At 55.4% G+C, this 18,893-nt stretch overlaps 1 protein-coding gene across 1 annotated transcript; it reads left to right on the forward strand.

Moving 5' to 3' along the window:
- The first annotated feature begins 5,258 nt into the window (after positions 1-5,258).
- On the forward strand, positions 5,259-13,840 carry LRFN1 (leucine rich repeat and fibronectin type III domain containing 1). The gene is given in 5 exon segments (XM_045442376.1): positions 5,259-5,376; positions 7,735-7,789; positions 8,209-9,651; positions 12,810-13,519; positions 13,522-13,840. Coding segments are annotated over 3 exon segments (2,310 nt in total). The 5' UTR covers positions 5,259-5,376; positions 7,735-7,789; positions 8,209-8,245; the 3' UTR covers positions 13,716-13,840.
- Positions 13,841-18,893: the final 5,053 nt, after the last annotated feature.

Below are 18,893 nucleotides of genomic sequence, written 5' to 3' on the forward strand. Positions count from 1 at the left end.
CCCCCCGGGGTATCCTCCTTCCCTTCCAGTGACCCCAGGCTGGGGCATTATGTTTATTGCTGAGTGTGGCCCCTGCAGTGAGTCTGGAGTGGGCCCGGCTCCCAGGCCTTCTCCTAAGAGGCATTCAAGAACACGTCTTTACTGAGCACCTCCTGGGTGCGGTTCATTGTTGTGGACACCGGAGAAAAGTGGTGCCCATGCCACTCCCCTCAGGAGGCTTATAGATCAATGACTAGACAATAGGCAATAAACAGATAAGTACACAGTAAAGAGGCGAAGAAGCAAACACGATGATTAACAAGCATAAGTGCCATGTAGGAAATAAAATGAAGTGATGTGACAGATAGAAATAGTGGGACCTGTTGAGACTATGCTTTTGCTGCCTCCTTAGTCTCTAGGAGAGTCCTCTGGCTCACCTCCCAACATTTATTATGAAAGATTTCAAACAGGCAGCAAAGTTGAAAATAATTTTACAGTGAACACCCATATACCCACCACCTAAATTCTACCATTAATGTTTTATCTTACTTGCTTTATCATAAACCCATCCATCAACCCTTCCGTCAATCCATCTTATTTTTTATGTATTTCAGAGTAATCTGCAGATAGGACAATTGGTAGGGATGCAGGTGTGAACTGGGGCTGGGAAAGGAAGGCCTCTCTGAAGCGATTGCATTTGAGTTAAGACTTGGTTGAAAAGGAGGAATCACTACAGTGGGGGAAAGAGTGCAAAGACCCCAGGAGCTGTGATGAACTGATATACTGGAGAAGTAGAAAGATCATGGTTGGTTGGGACAGGGAAACCAGAGCTCTGGGAAGAGGTCAAGAGGTGGGCGGGGCCAGAGTTTCAGTCTGTGGGGTGGGGGTGGGGCTCTCTGCTTGGGCTCAGGCTCTTTGTTTCCCTATCTCTGAGGATCTCTGTCTCTCTAATTTTCATCTATCTTCTCATCCTGTCTTTTTCCCTCCTGTCCATCCCAGGTCCGCCCTCCCCTTCCTTTCCCTTATCTGTGTGACTTGAGGCAGGTTACCTAAGCTCTCTGTGGTTTTATTTTCCTCATCTGTAAAATCAGGATGTGATGGGGCCTCCTCGTCTGGCTCCTGGAAGGATTAACTGAAGTCACGTATGTGAAGCCCATAGAACCATTCCTGGCGCACAACAGTGCTGGACATGTGTCCACTTTTGCTGTTGTTACTATTCTCTCTCCGTGCTCCCAGCCCTGGACCTCCGTATCCCATCAGGGAGCACCAGGAACCAGGGTGGGAGGTGGCGGTGGTGGTAGTGGTGGTGATGTTGGAATCTGAAGACTGAGGGGGGGATTGTGAGTCCTTCGGGGGGCATCTAATGGTTATGAGTGGGGTCAAGGTTTACTAGAGGGGAGGCTCTGCAGAGGTGCCCTTGATCTGGGGGTGGAGGGCAGGCAGGCTTTGTGCCATGACGTGACTAGGAAGAACTTAGGGAAGGGGTTTGGCAGAGGACCTTGATACAGTAGGATCCAAAATTGGAAGGGGTTGAGGTGCCAGGGAGCCAGGGACTGCAATAAGGTGGGTTTGGAGGGGAGGCCTTGCTGGGTTTGGGGGTCTGGTGAGTATCTCAGAAAGAGGTGGAGAGTGGCCAGAGACACTCAGTGGGATTTCGGGGAGGGGCTAGGGGTCAGCTGTTGAATAGGAGTTGGGCAAGAAAGGAGTCTAACCAAGGAGGGAGTAAGGAATCCTGGTATCCATGGAAGTCACAGGGAAGGGGAAGGGTCTCCCGGGTCCAAAAAAGAGAATAGGAACAGAAAAGATGCAGGGAAAGAATCTGGGGCAAATCAGGGGTTGGTTCTGGAAACCAAGGGGTGCCTTAGAGGGGAGCATGGTCTGGGGTCTAACTGGGGGTAATGAGGAAAGTTAGGGGGAATAAGAGACATTTTGAGGTCCTCCTAGAAACTAGACATGGTCTGGAGTCCCTATTGGGGGTCAAGGAATGGTGTGTGGAAGGACACTGCTGGGGTCTCCAAGAAGCAGTAGGATATGGTTTGGGTCCCCAGAGGGAGTAAGACATGATCTGGTGTCTCCCTAGATATTGATATATGGTTTGGATCCTCTCTGGGGCGTGGTAACATTCATACCTGAATGTTATGGTATGATTTAGGGTCCCTGATGGGGGTGCTCCGAATCCCCTTAGGTGCTGGGATATGGTCTGGGGTCCCCGACGGAGTATGGGGCAGAGTCTGAGGTCACCAAGGAGAGTAGGACATGGTTTGTGGTCCTGGGTGGCTGTAGGACATGGTCTGGGTCCTCCAAGGAGGTAAGGCATGGCCTGAGGTTCCCCTGGGTATTGGGACACGCTCCCCGAGATCTCCGCCGAGTCCCCACGCCAGTTGGGGCGTGGTCTGGGGGTCTCTGGGGAAGCCGGCAGGGCTGGGGGTGGGGCTGGGGAGGGGTCGGGGGCGGGCCGGCGGCTCCGCAGTGGAGAGGGGTCTGCGGCGGGCCCCGGAGCGGGGGTCTGGGCTGCGCGGCCGCCCCGCCCGCCCCCTCCGGTCGGCGCCCCCTCCCCCCTTGCGGCGGTGGCGGCGGCTGGGCTCCGGCGGCGGGCGGCGCGGAGGGCGGAGCTCGGCGGCGGCTCGGGAGGGAGGGCGGGAGGCGGGAGGGAGGCGGCCCCGCGGCACCGCGCCCCCTCCCCCGGCCCTCCCCCCACCATGGCGCGGAGCGAGGCGGCGGCGGCGGGGCCGGGCCCGGGGCCCCCCCGGGCTGGGTGAGCGCGGCCCGCAGCGGCCGGGGAGGCGGCGGGCGGGGGCGCCGGTGGGAGCGCGGGTGTGAGCGTGCGAGCGTGTGAGTGTGTGTCCGCGGCGCTGCGGCGGGCCCGGCGTGCGCTCGCGCGGCCCTGTGTGTGCCCGGCGCCGGCGTGTGCGGCGCCCTGCTTGTGTGGCCATCCGGGTGTGTGCTGGGTGTCGAGCCGAGGTGCTGTGTCCGGCCGCGCGCGTGTGTCCCCCGAGCGGCTGCTCCTCTGGCTGTGTGTCTGGGGGGCTGTCGCGCGCCCATCGGAGGGGCTGTGTGCAGGTGTGTGTGCGTGGGTTGTGTGCCCAGGTGTGTGTCCCCCCCCCCCCCCACGAGTGTGTGCGCGGGGCTGGCTGCGCTGGGTGTTTGTGTCCAGGTTGGATGTCCATCCGAGGGTTTGTGTAGCCGGGTGTGCCCGTCCTGGTGTCCATTTGTGTGTGTGTATGTGTGTGTCTGCGGGTTGTGTGTCTCCGAGGGTGTGTGTCTGTGCGTCCACGTCAGGTTCCCGGCCGGGGGCTGGGGCTCGTTCCTTGTGGGACCAGGCCTCTGTGTGGCTTTGGGGGAGGGGAGTTTGCCGCTCCCTCGGTCTATGTCAATTGGGGGGTCCTCAGCGGTCCTTGGGGGAGACGGCCATGTCTTCCCCTTCCCGGTGGCTGGGGGTGGGGGGGATGGGCGGCCGGTAGGTGGACAGATGGAGGGATGAGAGGCCGAGGGATGGACAGATGGGCCCGAGGGGAGGGGCACAGACCCAGCCCTTCCCCACCCACCCCACCCCAATCCCCCCCTCCCGCCAGATCTCCGCAGATCGGACCGCACTTGCCGGCATACAGATGGCCAGGCCGGGGGACCTCTGGGCTGCCTTGTGGCGGGGCTCTGGGACTCAGTCCCCCAACCCTTTGAGACTCCACCTGCCGAACTCTGACCTCAGGCCCTGGCTTGTGCCTTGGTTGGGGGTTGGGGGGGATGTGCTGGGAGGGAAGGATGCTAGGATTTCTTTGGCCTGGGAAGTAGGTGGGGTGGGGGCACCTCAGGGCCAGGAGGGATGTGTGTTCATGACTGTATGTGAGTGTGAATCTATGCCTATCTGTTGACTATGCTACCGTGGTTCAATATTTTGTATGCATTTTGGAAGTGTGTAAATCCCTCACAGGGCTGTTGTGTGAGCATGTGTCTTATGAGTGAACATCTCAGAATGTCTGTGCAAGGTGAATCTTTTTGTGCCTGTGTGCTTGTGTATCAGTTTTGTGTGTCTGTGTGTGCTTGTAGTTCTGTGTCATGTGTGTGAGGTGTGTATCAGCTAGGGTGTGCATTTGGGCATCTGTTGGTGTGGGGATATATCAGTTTTGTGACCATGCATCATGGGGATATGTGAAGTTGTATGAGTGTGTATGAGTGTGTTTGGACGTTTAAAAGCATGCACCTGTGTATCTTTGATTGTGCAAGTGAGTATATGTTATATGTGTGTGCCCCTGTGTGTTGGCTAGTGTGCACGTGTTTCTCTCTTATAGGTGCGTGTATCCGATTGTCTGCAAGAAGGCGCACGGGTTTCTCTGTTGTGTGTGTGCATATGTATATATGAATGTGCAAGGGAAAGTCAATGTTGAACATGTGTGGTTGTGTGCAGGTTGTGTGCAGGTTGTGTCAACCTTGAGGGTGTGGGTCTATGTTGTGAGTCCATTTATGTGTCAGTGTTGGTCTCTGGGGATTGGTCTATGTGCAGGGCGTATGCACACATGTGCCTGTCTTCCTGGCATAAGGCTGACACCACTTCTTGGCCCAGTGAGATTTGGGCCCATGTGGTGTGACCCGTGGTATGCTGGGGTCCATCCAGGGGGTCCAAGGACACAAGGGCGTCCACATGCTGGGCTAAGAGGCCATGGAGGGTGGGGGGCACACATCATGCTGGTGGGTCCATGGAAATCCAGATGTAGAGACTTGGGCCCACGTGGGTTTTGGCATGTCCACACATGTTGGTATGACAATGGTGTAATGGCAAGGATGGGGACCGCTGGTTCTTTCCTACCCCCAGTACCACTCAGCTCTTTGAAGTTGGAGGACTAGGATGTGAACTCTGGAAGGAGGAGACTGGAAGCCTGGAATCCTGCATCTGAGAAGGCTGCTGGGAGGCCAGATTCCTGGGTCTTGAGAAAGGAAGAAACTTAGACCTGGACTCTGGAGTTTGAAGGAGGAGGAAGCTGGGGTTGTAGACACCAGGGTGGAAGGAAGGGGAAGGGGCTGGGGTTCCTGGCCTCTTGGGCCCACAGAGGACAAACAGTTAAAGCCCCGGACTTCTGGGTTTTGGAGGGTGAACAGTCCTGAGACCCAGACTCCCTGGATTCCAGAAACAACTCACTGGGTCTGTCTGAGCCTATGCAGAGCCTGCAGCAGGAGGGCTGAGAGAATGATCACACCAGGGACTTCCTTGGCTGAGATGGTCTCTGAGGCAGGTCTTCAAAGAGGAGCCAGAAGGATGCTAATAGGGTCATTTTGTTCCTTTGCAGGTACCGGCCCAGGCCCTAACTCCCTGCAGAGAGGTGAGTGGGGTCCCTCAGGCTGGGGAGAGAGATGTGGAGTGATTGGGCCTGTTCTGAGCCAGCTGGAGGCCTGGAGCCCTGCCTGGTATGGATTTCAGGGCAGGGTATGGCAGTGTCGAAAGGGCCCCGGGGCGGGAGGGGGGGCGGGGGGAGGGGGCGGCCATGACAACAAGATCAGGAGCATCATGTTTGGATCAGGGCTCGTGGTAGAGCCAGGGCACGGGTGGTAGGTGGGGGTTTCGGGCCTGGAAGCATCCCCTCTCTGGGTGGGTCAGGTGGTTGGGACAAGGAAGTCTCCTGATGATATCAGTAGGGGGTACAGAGAGTTTCGTGACATGAAGTGAACCTTGCATTTGGAGAGCGACATGGTTTACCATTTTGTGTGTGTGTGTGCGTGCATGCATGTGGGAAGATCTCCTGGTAGACTGATCGGCTAGTGGCTGGGAGAGAGGCAGAGAAAATGATACAATAATAATGATGATGATGATGATGATGATGATGATGATGATGATGATGGTGATGATGTTAATAATAGCTGGTAACACTTATGTAGTGTTTAGTCTGTCAGGAACTATTCTGAACATGTTACAGTGTATTATACTTCATAACAACCCCATGAGGTAGGTGCTATCATTATCCCCATTTTACAGAGGAGCACACTGAGGCACAAAGAGGGGAAGTCACTTGATTCAAGTCGCGCAACGGGGAACTGGGGTGTGAACCTGAGCGGCCAGGCCCAGGTTCTTTCTTGCAATGCTGCACTACCTCTCAAGAAATGTTAGCTATTTTCATTGCTGTTATTATCCCTTCGACTCGAGTCCCACCCCAGCTGTGGAAGGCAAAACTGGGCACTTCTGTTTCATAGATCGGGGTTCTGAGCCTTAGAGACCCCACAGGCAGGCAGGTGCAGAGCTGGGCCTCCCAACTCAGGAGTGCCGCCTTTCAGGTTTTCCATACAGAGCTTTATCCCAGGAGGATCGCAAGACAAATTAATAGGGGGTGCTCAGAGATGGTGGGATGCCCTGCCTCTGCCTCTTTTTCTCTCTCCAGCCCGGGCGCTGTCCCTCTGTCTCTATCTCTTCCTCCATCTTGGTCTCTCTGTAATCTCTTAGGATCACTTCCTGCCTCTCCCTCACTCTTCCTCTCCCCATCTCTTGGGCTCAACGCCCTTCTCTGCCTGTTTCCTCCTTTCTTAGTGCTTCAGTCTGTCTTGGTTTCAGGCTGGCTCCTTGCCTCTGCACCTTTCTTTCAGAGTCTTTCTCTTTTCCTTCTTTATTTATTTATTTATTTATTTATTTATTTATTTATCTATTTAAGCTCTTTGCCCAATGTGGGCTCGAACTCGCCACGCTGCGATCAAGGGTCACATGCTCTACTGACTGAGCCATCCAGGCGCCCCTCAGCTTCTTTTTCTTTTTGTCCCTTTGTCTCTCTCTCTCTGACTCTGTGTCTCTGTGTCTGCCAGTGCATCTCCCCCCTTGCCCACTTGTCTCTCCCTGTCTCTTTGCCCCTCTCTCTCTGACTCTCTTGGTCCCCCTCCCCACAGGCTGAAGGATCAGGGCCACCGCAGGCCACAGCTCCAAACTGCAGATCCCTAGGAGGTGGGCCAGCAAGGGACTGGGTGCGGGGTGGGGTGAAAACAGTTTCAGGGACGCCCCCTTCCCATCCTTCCCTCTTCACCCCCCCACCCACCCGGTGTTGTGATGGGAACTGACATGTCGTGGGCTGCAGCCGCCGCAGGGGAATCCCTGCCGGAAGGTTTTGCCTGGAGCAGAGGCATAGCGTGAGTGTGTGAGGGTGTGTGTGAGTGTGGGCATGTATGGGGCCTTGTATGTGCCCGCTGATGTGAGCGTGGAAGTCTGCCCGCTGTTTGGGAGCTCACCAGAGCCCAGGATGAAGCCAGGTTCAGAGAAGGACTTCCCAAGACTGGGACGGAGACTGCTGTGTTTTTCTCAGCGCCTCCTAACTTCAGATTCCCTCTGCCACTCCCAAGGGTGTGTGTGTGTGGGGATGGTGGTGGTGTTGGTTCCCCTTAACATTTACTGGATACTTACTGTGTGTCAGGCCCTGTGCTCAGTGGCCCCAATGAATGAGCTCACTGAACCCTTGCAACAACCCCACAAAGATGGTATGATTGTCATCCCGTTGTACAAATTAGGAAATTATGGCCTAGTTAGGGGAAATCATTGGTTTGCGGTCACAGAACCAGCTAGTGGGGAGCCAGGACTGAACCTGAGTCTGTTTGATTTCAGAGCACTTACTCTTAATAATAGTGCACACTTCTGTACCTGGCATATATTGGGCCCTCAATGATCATGATGAGAATAATTACCAACACGTATTGAACACATTTTATGTTCCAGGCACGGTTCTAAGTACACTATGTTCATTGATCCAGTTAATCCTCACAGAGGTAAGGCCTGTTTTTATCTCCATTTTACAGATGAAGAAACCGAGATTCAGAGAGGTTCAGACACTTGCCCGAGGTCACACAGCTAGTAAGTGTCAGAGCTGGAATTTGAACCCGGGGACTATGGCTTTGAAATCCACAACCTTAAACCCTAGTCAACCCTGATGTTTAAAAATATTTAGTGGGTACTGGAAGGCCCAGACTGGGCCAGGTGTCACCGCACCCCTCTGGTTGGAAAATCATGAGAAGTCTGGGCCTCCTAGGGGAAGGTCAGAGATGGGATTAGGACCCTGGGGGTGGGGGGTGGAGGGCCGTGTAATTTACTAACCAGCATGGAAATATTGTCTGTTAACAACAAATGCATGCCAGGTGATGATCAGTCCTGCCTCTGTTCAGACTGGATGTCAGGAAGGCAGGGACCTGAGGCAGACTTCTAGCAGGACATTGTGGGTGGCCAGGCTGGTGGTCAAGCCCTGTGCCTGGGTAACCCGTCTCGTTCCCTTGCAGGTCTCCCGCCCCACTCCTCCTGCCTTCCCTCTGCACCATGGCTCCGGGCCCCTTCTCCTCGGCGCTCCCCTCGCCGCCACCTGCCGCCCTGCCCTTTCTGCTGCTGCTCTGGGCCGGGGCATCCCGTGGGCAGCCCTGCCCCGGCCGCTGCATCTGCCAGAACGTGGCGCCCACGCTGACCATGCTGTGCGCCAAGACCGGCTTGCTCTTCGTGCCGCCGGCCATCGACCGGCGCGTGGTGGAGCTGCGGCTCACTGACAACTTCATCGCGGCCGTCCGCCGCAGAGACTTCGCCAACATGACCAGCCTGGTGCACCTCACCCTGTCCCGTAACACCATCGGCCAGGTGGCCGCCGGCGCCTTCGCTGACCTCCGCGCCCTCCGCGCCCTGCACCTCGACAGCAACCGCCTGGCCGAGGTGCGTGGCGACCAGCTCCGCGGCTTGGGCAACCTTCGCCACCTGATCCTCGGCAACAACCAGATCCGCCGGGTCGAGTCAGCTGCCTTCGACGCCTTCCTGTCCACCGTGGAGGACCTGGATCTGTCCTACAATAATCTCGAGGCCCTGCCGTGGGAGGCTGTGGGCCAGATGGTGAACCTGAACACCCTCACGCTGGACCACAATCTCATCGACCATATCGCTGAAGGTACCTTTGTGCAGCTGCACAAACTGGTTCGCCTGGACATGACCTCCAACCGCCTCCATAAACTGCCCCCCGATGGGCTCTTCCTGAGGTCCCAAGGTTCGGGGCCGAAGCCGCCCACGCCGCTCACGGTCAGCTTCGGCGGCAACCCTCTGCACTGCAACTGCGAGCTGCTGTGGCTGCGGCGGCTGACCCGAGAGGACGACCTGGAGACGTGCGCCACCCCGGAGCACCTCACCGACCGCTACTTCTGGTCCATTCCCGAGGAGGAGTTCCTGTGTGAACCCCCGCTGATTACACGGCAGGCGGGGGGCCGGGCCCTGGTGGTGGAGGGCCAGGCGGTCAGCCTGCGGTGCCGCGCTGTGGGTGACCCTGAGCCCGTGGTGCATTGGGTCGCACCCGATGGGCGGTTGCTGGGGAACTCGAGCCGGACCCGGGTTCGGGGGGATGGGACACTGGATGTAACCATCACCACCTTAAGGGACAGTGGCACCTTCACGTGCATCGCCTCCAACGCCGCTGGGGAAGCGACGGCCCCCGTGGAGGTGTGCGTGGTACCCCTGCCTCTGATGGCGCCCCCGCCGGCCGCCCCGCCGCCCCTCACCGAGCCCGGCTCCTCAGACATCGCCACACCCGGCCGACCCGGTGCCAACGAATCGGCCGCTGAGCGCCGGCTCGTGGCGGCCGAGCTCACCTCGAACTCGGTGCTCATCCGCTGGCCGGCCCAGAGGCCCGTGCCCGGCATCCGCATGTACCAGGTCCAGTACAACAGCTCCGCAGATGACTCCCTTGTCTACAGGTGGGTGCTGCAGTCCCAGGACCTCTACCTCCTCCAGGGGCCCACCCTCCCATCTGCCCACTCCGTTGGCCTTCTTGCTCAGCTGTGGTTCTCTAGATGGACATGCGGAGTTGTCTTGGGCCCTCACCCGCCCTGTCTCCTCCTCTCTAGTTCTGTCTCCCTATCTCTTTCTGGTTTTCCTGCGTTTAGTAAATCTTCGTCGAGGACCCACACGAGCCAGACTAGGGCCGGGCACTGGAGTTATAATAGTGAACGTGCCCAGCAGCATCCCTGCTCTCTGGGGTTCATGGTCTACGTCACTGCTGGCCGAGGGTGCTTGATTCTGCACCTTGTCAGTTAAACATTTTGGAACATGAAATATTCTCACACACTTATGATTAACCCATACCAGTGTTACTGTTAGCAACACATCAGGTACATTATAGAACGGGGAACGAAAAGTATGAGAAAAATATATAAATGACCATTTGATCCTCCCTACTTTGTTGTGAAGCAATGATGATACCCCCTCCCATTTTATAGACACACCTAAGTTATTTCCACCATCCACTGGGTTAGCAGCCCTTGCCCTGGTGTGGACAGATCTGTACAGCATAGACAGGCATTAAAGGGCTACTTTCTCCTATCAATTCTCTTGCTTTTGCCTCTGTCTGTCCCGTCTCTCCCTCCTGTCCTTATGAGGCACCAAGCCCCTGCTCCGTGCTAGGCCCTGTGCTATCTCATTTGAGCTTCCCAACTCTGCCGTGAAGCAGTCATGATCCCCCTTCCCTTTTTATAGACAGGGAAACTGAGACTCAGTGGGGGGAATCACGTGCTCAAGGTCACAGACGAAGTGACCAGGATTCCAGCCCTAACCCTTCTAACTCCTAATCTTGCCCTTTATACATTGAACACACATTTATCGAGCCCCTACTTTTTGCCAGGCAGGGATTAGGGGAGAAGGATAATACATTTCTGTCAATAGCTTTTAGTTTCTGTGTCTCTCCACCTCTCTGTTTCTCTTCTTCTCTAACTCTTAGCCTCTGTGTGGTGCGGTGAGGGGAGGTTCACAGACCCTCAGACCGTGCATGTATGCAGATGTTGGTGGCCCTGTGTCCCCAGCAGGGCAACAAACCCCTGTTCTCTTCCTTTCCCCTCAAGGCCACAGTTCAGTCCTCTGTCCCCCATTGCAGATGCCTGTGCTACGGTGCTGCAGGGGTTAACCTCCTCACTGCTGCCACGGGCGGAGGTGACATCCAACCAGAAGCCTGCTCTGCTGCTTGCTTGCGTCTTGCAGCCAATTAGAGACACATGGGCTGAAGCTTTCTTAAGGAGCCAGCCTCTGTCCTTGAAAAGTGGGGAGCCCCTAGCAACTGGTTACTTTGGGGGAAAGGAGCAAGAGGAATCCAATGCTCTTTGGGAGAGGAGATGAGAGGAGGAGGAAGACTTACAGCCAGGGGCCCAAGGCTGGAAGGGGTGGGGGGCAGTGTGTGAAATGGCAGGCAGGGGGTGAGTTGGAAAAGCAGGTAGGCCTTTATGGGTGGGGGGGGGATGGGGACCATACTTGAAATCTTTTGGTTTGAAGGGTGGCTCTGGCTATAAGGGAGCTGAGGTGGGCTTCAGGACCAGAGATGGCAGAGGTGGCTTGTTAGAGAGAATGTGAAGTTGCTGAGGGGCTAGAGGCCTGTGGAGAGGGGGGGGGGGGGGGGGGGGGGCGTGGCCTTTCAGAGGAGATGGAGCTCCTGCCACATGGTCTTGGGCAACAGTCCTTGTCTCTGGTGACCCATTATGAGATTTTTAGGTGAGGGGAGCTTGTGAGGTTGAGTGCTGGGCATACAAATCCATGTGGATGTGGCAGTCCTGGCTTAGCCAAGGCTGGATGTGGCCAACAGCACAGAAGAGATGTGCCCAACAGAAGAGGGTCAAGGCCTAGTGGGAATGCTCTTCCAGCTGGGGAAGAGTGCCATTGGCAGTAAAGTGTGAGCCAAAGGGTGACTGGCCAGCACTGGGTGGGATGCAAGCTAATCATGATGAAATTATCCAGTGCCAGGCTTTATAGGTAGGTTAACTCATTCATACTTCACACTTTCTCTATGAAGAAGACAGAAGAATTCTTACTGTCTCCATTTTGGGGAAATGAGGCACAGAGATGTTAAGAAACTTGCCTAAGGTCACAGAGCTAGCAAGGGGCAGCAGAGAGACTCAAACACAGGCCCCCAGGCTTTGTCGGCATAACCACTTCTTTGCACTGTCCCTCATTAGAAGGCAGGGGCCTATAGCAAGAGAGAGGCATGCTTGCTTGGTTACCTTTGACCCGATTGTGGATGAAATTTACCCTGGGGGCATGATTTCACGACCTCTGGTGGTATGGGGCACAGCATGAACACAAGGTGATCGATATTGCAGGACATGCAAAGAGCGGACATGGTCCCAGGCACAGTAGGGAAACCATCTGTAGTAGGCCCTGTGGAGTGTGGCTTGGAAGTGATTGGTCAATCAGAAGTGGAGTGGCCTATAGCCAGGTCCCCTTGGTGGGTGGGAATATGTAGTTGAGGGGCTTGGAAATAGAGGCGGCTAGATGTATGTACCCAAGGTGGGACATGCAGATGAGGGGCGTGGCCTGTATCATGGTTTCCCGGAAAGGATGGGAATACGTAGAAAAAATACTAGAAGAGCATCCGTTGTCCCAGTAGGAGTAAGACAGCGGGTGTGAGTTGACTTCGGTGTCCACTTGAGGGAGGATGGGACATGCAGGATATAGTATTGGGGCCCCTTCAAGGATGGAAATCTATAGATCAGAGACTCTGAATGGCAGCTGACCCAAATTAAAGGCATGTTCCTTAAGGGCAGGATTTAAAAGCTGTAGTACTCCTCCCAGGCAGTGTCCAGGATATGTAGACGAGGGAACACGAATGGCAGATATTATCGTAGCAGGTGATGAAACACCACAGGGAGTGGTTCTGAGGTCTGGGCTTGCAGATGAGGGGCGTGGCCTGTAGCAGTGGTCCTGAGAGGATGTACATTTGCTGCTTGAATGGCTGCTGTTGTCCCATAGAGAGTGAAATATCGGTAGGAATGCACGGTTTGTTCCCTGTTGGTCACCACGGATGGGACACGCAAATGAAGCGGTACCGTTCATAGTGGAGCTAACCCAGTGCTGATGCCGTCCCCTCCTGCAGGATGATCCCATCCACCAGCCAGACCTTCCTGGTGAATGATCTGGCAGCAGGCCGCGCCTACGACCTGTGCGTGCTGGCAGTCTACGACGACGGGGCCACTGCACTGCCGGCCACGCGAGTGGTGGGCTGTGTGCAGTTTACCACTGCCGGGGATCCCGCGCCCTGCCGCCCACTGAGGGCCCATTTCTTGGGTGGCACCATGATCATCGCCATTGGGGGCGTCATCGTCGCCTCGGTCCTCGTCTTCATCGTTCTGCTCATGATCCGCTATAAGGTCTACGGCGACGGAGACGGCCGCCGCGTCAAGGGTACCTCCAGGTCACCTCCGCGGGTCAGCCACGTGTGCTCGCAGACCAACGGCGCAGGCGCGTCGCAGGCCCCGCCCCCACCGGCGCAAGACCGTTACGAGGCGCTGCGCGAGGTGACGTCCCCAGCTGCTGCCGCTTTGGCGGTCGAGGCGAAGGCCACCGCCGCCGAGATGGATTCCACCGAGCCAGAGGCCGTCCTTGGACGCTCCCTGGGCGGCTCAGCCACCTCGCTGTGCCTGCTGCCGTCTGAGGAAATCTCTGGGGAGGAGTCTCGGGCCACGGCGGGCCCTCGGAGGAGCCGTTCCGGGGCCCTGGGGCCGCCAGCTTCGGCGCCCCCCACTCTAGCTCTGGTTCCTGGGGGGGCCCCGGCCCGGCCGAGGCCGCAGCAGCGCTATTCGTTCGACGGGACTACGGGGCACTCTTCCAGAGCCACAGTTACCCGCGCCGCGCCCGGCGGACAAAGCGCCACCGGTCCACGCCGCACCTGGACGGGGCCGGAGGGGGCGCGGCCGGGGAGGACGGAGACCTGGGGCTGGGCTCCGCCAGGGCACGCCTGGCCTTTACCAGCACCGAGTGGATGCTGGAGAGTACCGTCTGAGCGGCGGGCGGGCGCCGGGACGCCTGGGTGCCGCGGACAAACGCCCAGCCACCCGGACGCTGGGGCAGGACTCGGGGGCGAAAGCACGGCGCCTAGTGGTCAGAGACTGGAGGGGGAGACGCGCCCTTCTCCTCCCTGAAGGGGGCGAGGCTGCCTCGTCTGCAGCTCTTGGCCACGCCCCCGGGCCCGGGGGAGTTAGGGGGCGGGCAGCCGGGCCCCCCTCCTCCAAGGACTCCTCGTCCCCCTCCTGCCCCTCCCCCCGCGCGCTCGCGGACCTCGCTGGAGCCGGTGCCTTACACAGCGAAGCGCGGGGAGGGGCAGGGCCCCCCCGACACTGCAGCACTGAGACACGAGCCCCCTCCCCCCGCCCGGGACCGGGACCGGGGCAGGGGCGAGGGGCCCATTTCTTGTATCTGGCTGGACTAGATCCTATTCTGTCCCGCGGCGGCCTCCAAAGCCCCCACCCCCACCCCATTCACCTCCCTGGTCCCGTAGGGTCTGGCTTGGGGTCCCCCTTTGTTCCCTTCCTCTCTGTCCCGCCCTATGTCGTCTTTGTCTTACGTCTCTGCCCTTCCCTATTTGTCTCTCTCTGTCCCGCCGTCTCTTCTCCCTCCCATATCTTGTCCAGTCTCCCTCTCTCTCCTGATTACCTCTTCCCCACTACACACTCTCCCGGGCAGGTCCCACTGGAAGGACCAGAGTCTCCCCTATCCCTTCCTCTTTCCCCAAATAAACCCCCACATGAACAAGATCCAAAACCAAATCCTCCCCTCCCTGCCGGAGCCGGGACCCTCCGCCGCAGCAGAATTAAACTTTTTTCTGTGTCTGAGGCCGCTCTGCTGACCTCTGTGTGTCCGTGTGTTTGGGGGGATATGTGTGTGTGATCTGAATTACAGCGTGCCGACTCAAGTGAGACTGAAGGAAGGATGGCTAGTTGGGACCAGGGATACTTGCAGATAGTTTCCCGTCCTCTGGCTTAGAGGTGGGGAATAATAAAAATGATAACAGCTAACATTTAGTGAGTGCTTACTATGTGCCAAGCACTTAAGACATTTAATCCTCTGAACAACCCTAGTACACCTGCACTGTTATCCTGTTTTGCAGATGAGGAAATGGAGCCCAGAAAAGTTAAGTAACTTGCCCAAGGTCACATAGCCAGAACAGAAGGTAGCAAAATTGGGATTGAAAAAGGCAGGCAGCCTGACTTCTGAGTCTGTATTCTTAACCATAGAACTCTACTGCTGAGCAGCTTGGTGGATGTTCATTCTGCACATGGGCTAAGCACAGCTCAGCTCTCTGAGGTCAGACCGCTAGCTGTTTGAAGTGGATATGTTTAATCCCATTTTACAGTCAGGAATCTGAACCAGGGAGAAATGAAAGGCACTATCCCAAGGCCCCCAGCTGAGGAAATAGGGTAGCTGGCAGTTTGACCTCAGTATCGACTCCTCTCTACTACACTAGATTGCCTCTGGCATCCATCTGGAGGCCAGGGAATGGCCCCAAAGACCTTGGTTAGCTGAGGGTATCCAAAGTCAACCTGGGGGAGGGGATGAGGGAAAATGCTCATTGGTCACTGTCTGGAATTTGAGGGATTCTAGGTGCTAGAGTTTGCTGGGAACACAGAGAACGGTGTGTGGGGAAGAGTTTCTCAGGGGGGGCTGAGGGCTATGGCTGGGGAAGGGAAGTTGGTCCGATGGGGGTGCCCCAGCCCTTGGGGAGAAGGGCTTGGCCTGCAGTGAAAAGTACTCCTGGATCCTGGAGAAGGAGGAAAAAGGCTTCTTGCCAGCCAGGGGCCCCCTGAGGCCTGGAGAGGAGGAGAGAAAGACGGAAATAGAAACGAAGCAGGAGGGAGGGGGATGGAGCTGGGCAGACAGGGTGGGAAGCAGCAAGGACAGAAGCACCAGCGACTCACATGCCATGAGGCTCCCTCACCCAGTGGCCCAGCCACACTTCTCTCAGTCATCACGACTCCTGGCTACTGAGGGCTTCCCACATGCCAGGCGCTGTGCTCACAGACCCTCCCTGATGCAAGCAGAGAGCATGCAAGCCAGTGCCCAGCAAAATGGAGTTACTCAGCACGATCGCATTTATGCTCCGCAACAGATGTGTGTAGCATGTGCATCCGATTCTCTAGAGGAGGAAACTGAAGTTGAGAGAGGTTAAGGGAGCTGGCCCAAGACCATACAACCACCAAAGGGCAGAGCCACGATCGGAAAGCTTACTGCCTCCAAATCCTGCACACCTAACCAGCTGACTATATTGTCTCTGATTCACCCAATAAAGCTTTCTCGAGCATGTACTGTGTACCTGGCTCTGTGCAGGGGATACAACAGTGAACAAAATAGTTAAATAAGACAAAACAAGAAACCCCTGCCCCATGGAGCTTATATGCCCCAGGGGAGGGAGGGAGTGACAGTAAACGCCTTGTCCGGTGGCAAATAAATGTCGCATGAAGAATGAAAATGGAAGAGGACAAGGACTGATGGGGGTGGGAGGGTGGGGAGGCCTGCTTCAGATCGGGGGGTCAAGGAGTGTGGTGACGGAGCTGAAGAAATCCATTGTAGGAAGAGCCAGGGAAAAGCATTTTAGGCAAAGCGAATGGCACATGCAAAGCCCTTAAGGGAAACAGGTGCTCAGTGTGCTGGAGGTACTATGTCTGGGCTGGAGTGAGTGGGAGAGTGGGAGGGGAGGAGGCGGGAGAGGTGAGCAGGAAGAGATTCTGAAGAGCCTTGTGGACTGGGGTCAAGAGTCAAGATTTTACTCTCAGAGCTACGGGAAGCCAATGGAGGGATTTCTGTAGAGGCAGTATATGGTCTGATTTTTGTGGAGACCCCAGCTTTGAGGTGGGGTGTGCGTGCCTTAGAAACTGAATCAGCAACTGCCATCTCAGAGTTTGGCATCTACCCGTTGACACATTTGGGGCCAACATGATCCCCGGTTCGGCCCTTTGGATGACACTCCATCCACCTTCCTTCACCTGTAACCTCTTCATTTTAGTAGAGATGTATTTATCAATGTCAATGCCATGCTTGGTTTTCAAAATCGAGAGCTTTAAGGGGCACCTGGGTGTCTCGGTCAGTTATGCGTCCGACTCTTGGTTTCGGCTCAAGTCGTGATCTCACAGTTCGTGAGTTTGAGCCCTACCTTGGGCTCTGTGCTGACAGCTCGAAGCCTGCTTGGGATTTCTCTCTCCTTCTATTGCTGCCCCCTCCCTGGATCTCTCTCTCTCTTTCTCTCAAAAAATAAATAAATAAACATAAAAAGGTCGAGAGCTTTAAACCCAAGGAACAGGCACACTAGGTGAGAGAGGGCATAGTATCATCCAAGGGAAATGATGATCTCTTCCGTGCCTGGCCCTGTGCTGGGCACTGGAGACCCAGCGGCAACTAAGACAGACCCAGTCCCTGCCCTCCTGGGGCTCAGGGCAACTGCAGCCATATTGCTGTAACGGAGCTGACCCTGACCAGAGGTTCAAGGACATGTGTATTAGTCTGAGTCTTTGGGTAGCAAGTGATAGGAGCTCAGCTTCCCTGGACTAGACATAAAAAGTGGGCACTGTTGGCTTATACATGTGGGAAGCAGACGACGAAGGGTAGAGCTACAAGGAACTTGGCCTCAGAGACTGGAACCCAGGTTCAATTCCACCCAGACGCTTTTCTCACTCATTTCTCCTCTCTGCTTCTCCCAGCTCAGATTCGTCCTCTTCAACCACATGTGGTGGGGGCAATGGCCATTTATTTACAGACACAGACTGGATGCTTCTAGCCCTATAGCCTAAAGGTAAAATGGCAAAAATCTCCTCCAATCCTAAATGAAAAAAAAAAAAAAAATCAGGGAAGGGCTCTGATTGGTCTGACCAGAGTCACGTACCACCCCAGCACTGACTGTAGCATCCAAGGGACTATAATTTTTAAAGTTTATTTATTTATTTTGAGAGAGAGAGAGAGAGAGAGAGAGAGAGAGAGAGAGAACAAGCAGGGGAGGACCAGAGAGAGAGAAAGACAGACAGAATCCCAAGCAAGTGCTGCATTAACAGCATGGAGCCCAGTGTGGGGCTTGAACTCACCAACAGTGAGATCATGGCCTGAGCTGAATCCAGGATTCAGATGCTTAACCGACTGAGCCACCCAGACACCCCAGAAATGTAATGTTTTGGCTGGCCAGGTGGGGGTTGTGGGTCTGGGTTGTGTGACCTGGGGATTACCAAAATAATAATTAGGTTGAACCATATGGAATTGCCAGTTTTGTAGGTTAGAAATGGCAGAGCATTGGCAATTTCACATGGTTGAACCTAAATAGTCACCAGAAAAATAGGATGGGGACGTTTTTACACAGATAAAAGCAATAGGATGCCCAGTGCCCCATGCAGAAGGGTGTTTGAAGGAGAAGGTGATATTAGGTGAAACGTAAGGGATGAATGGGAACTGGCCAGGTGAAGACTTTGTGATGGCAGGAAAGTAATAGCATGTCCCGGGCGCAGGGAACAGCTGATACAGAGGCTCTCATGGTGGGGGGGAGGGGATCAAGGGAAGGCTTGCCACCGTGCTTTGGAGATGATTGAGCAAACCTGAGTCCTGTGTCCAGGCAAATGAAGGAATCGGAAGACGGGGCCATTCCTCAAAGGAAAACTGAGGAGTTTACCAGGAGAAATGGATGCTGAACAGGGCAAAACCAAAATACGTCCAGGTCAAAAATTTTTGTTAGGCCTTGGCATTTCCGAGAAGGGATTTGCAACCTTATTTCCATTGCAGCACTGAGGAGGGTCATATGTCAGAATTTAGGTATCTCCTATATGATCCAAATGTCTATGTAAGCTCTATGGCCAACATGGGGCTTGAACTCATGACCTCAAGATTAAGAGTCCCGTGCTCTACCAACTGAGCCAGCCAGTCACCCCATGGTATTAAATATTAATTGACTACCTTCTCTAGGTTCTATGGTGGGCATACAGAGATGGATTTGTGAGGGTATATTTGGCTGCGGAAGACAGAAAACCCAATTAATACGACTGAAGACATTTGGTAATCTCATTTAATAAGAAGTCTCGAGTTAGGAGGTTTGGGGATTTGACGCAATGGCTCCTTGATATCACCAAAGACCCAATTTCCTACTCTTCCATTCTACCTTCCTTAGAAGAATAGCTTCATATGCTGGGTTTGTTGCCTCTTGGTCACAAAA

Source organism: Leopardus geoffroyi, chromosome E2 (assembly GCF_018350155.1).
Source record: "Leopardus geoffroyi isolate Oge1 chromosome E2, O.geoffroyi_Oge1_pat1.0, whole genome shotgun sequence".
Lineage (NCBI taxonomy): Eukaryota > Metazoa > Chordata > Mammalia > Carnivora > Felidae > Leopardus > Leopardus geoffroyi.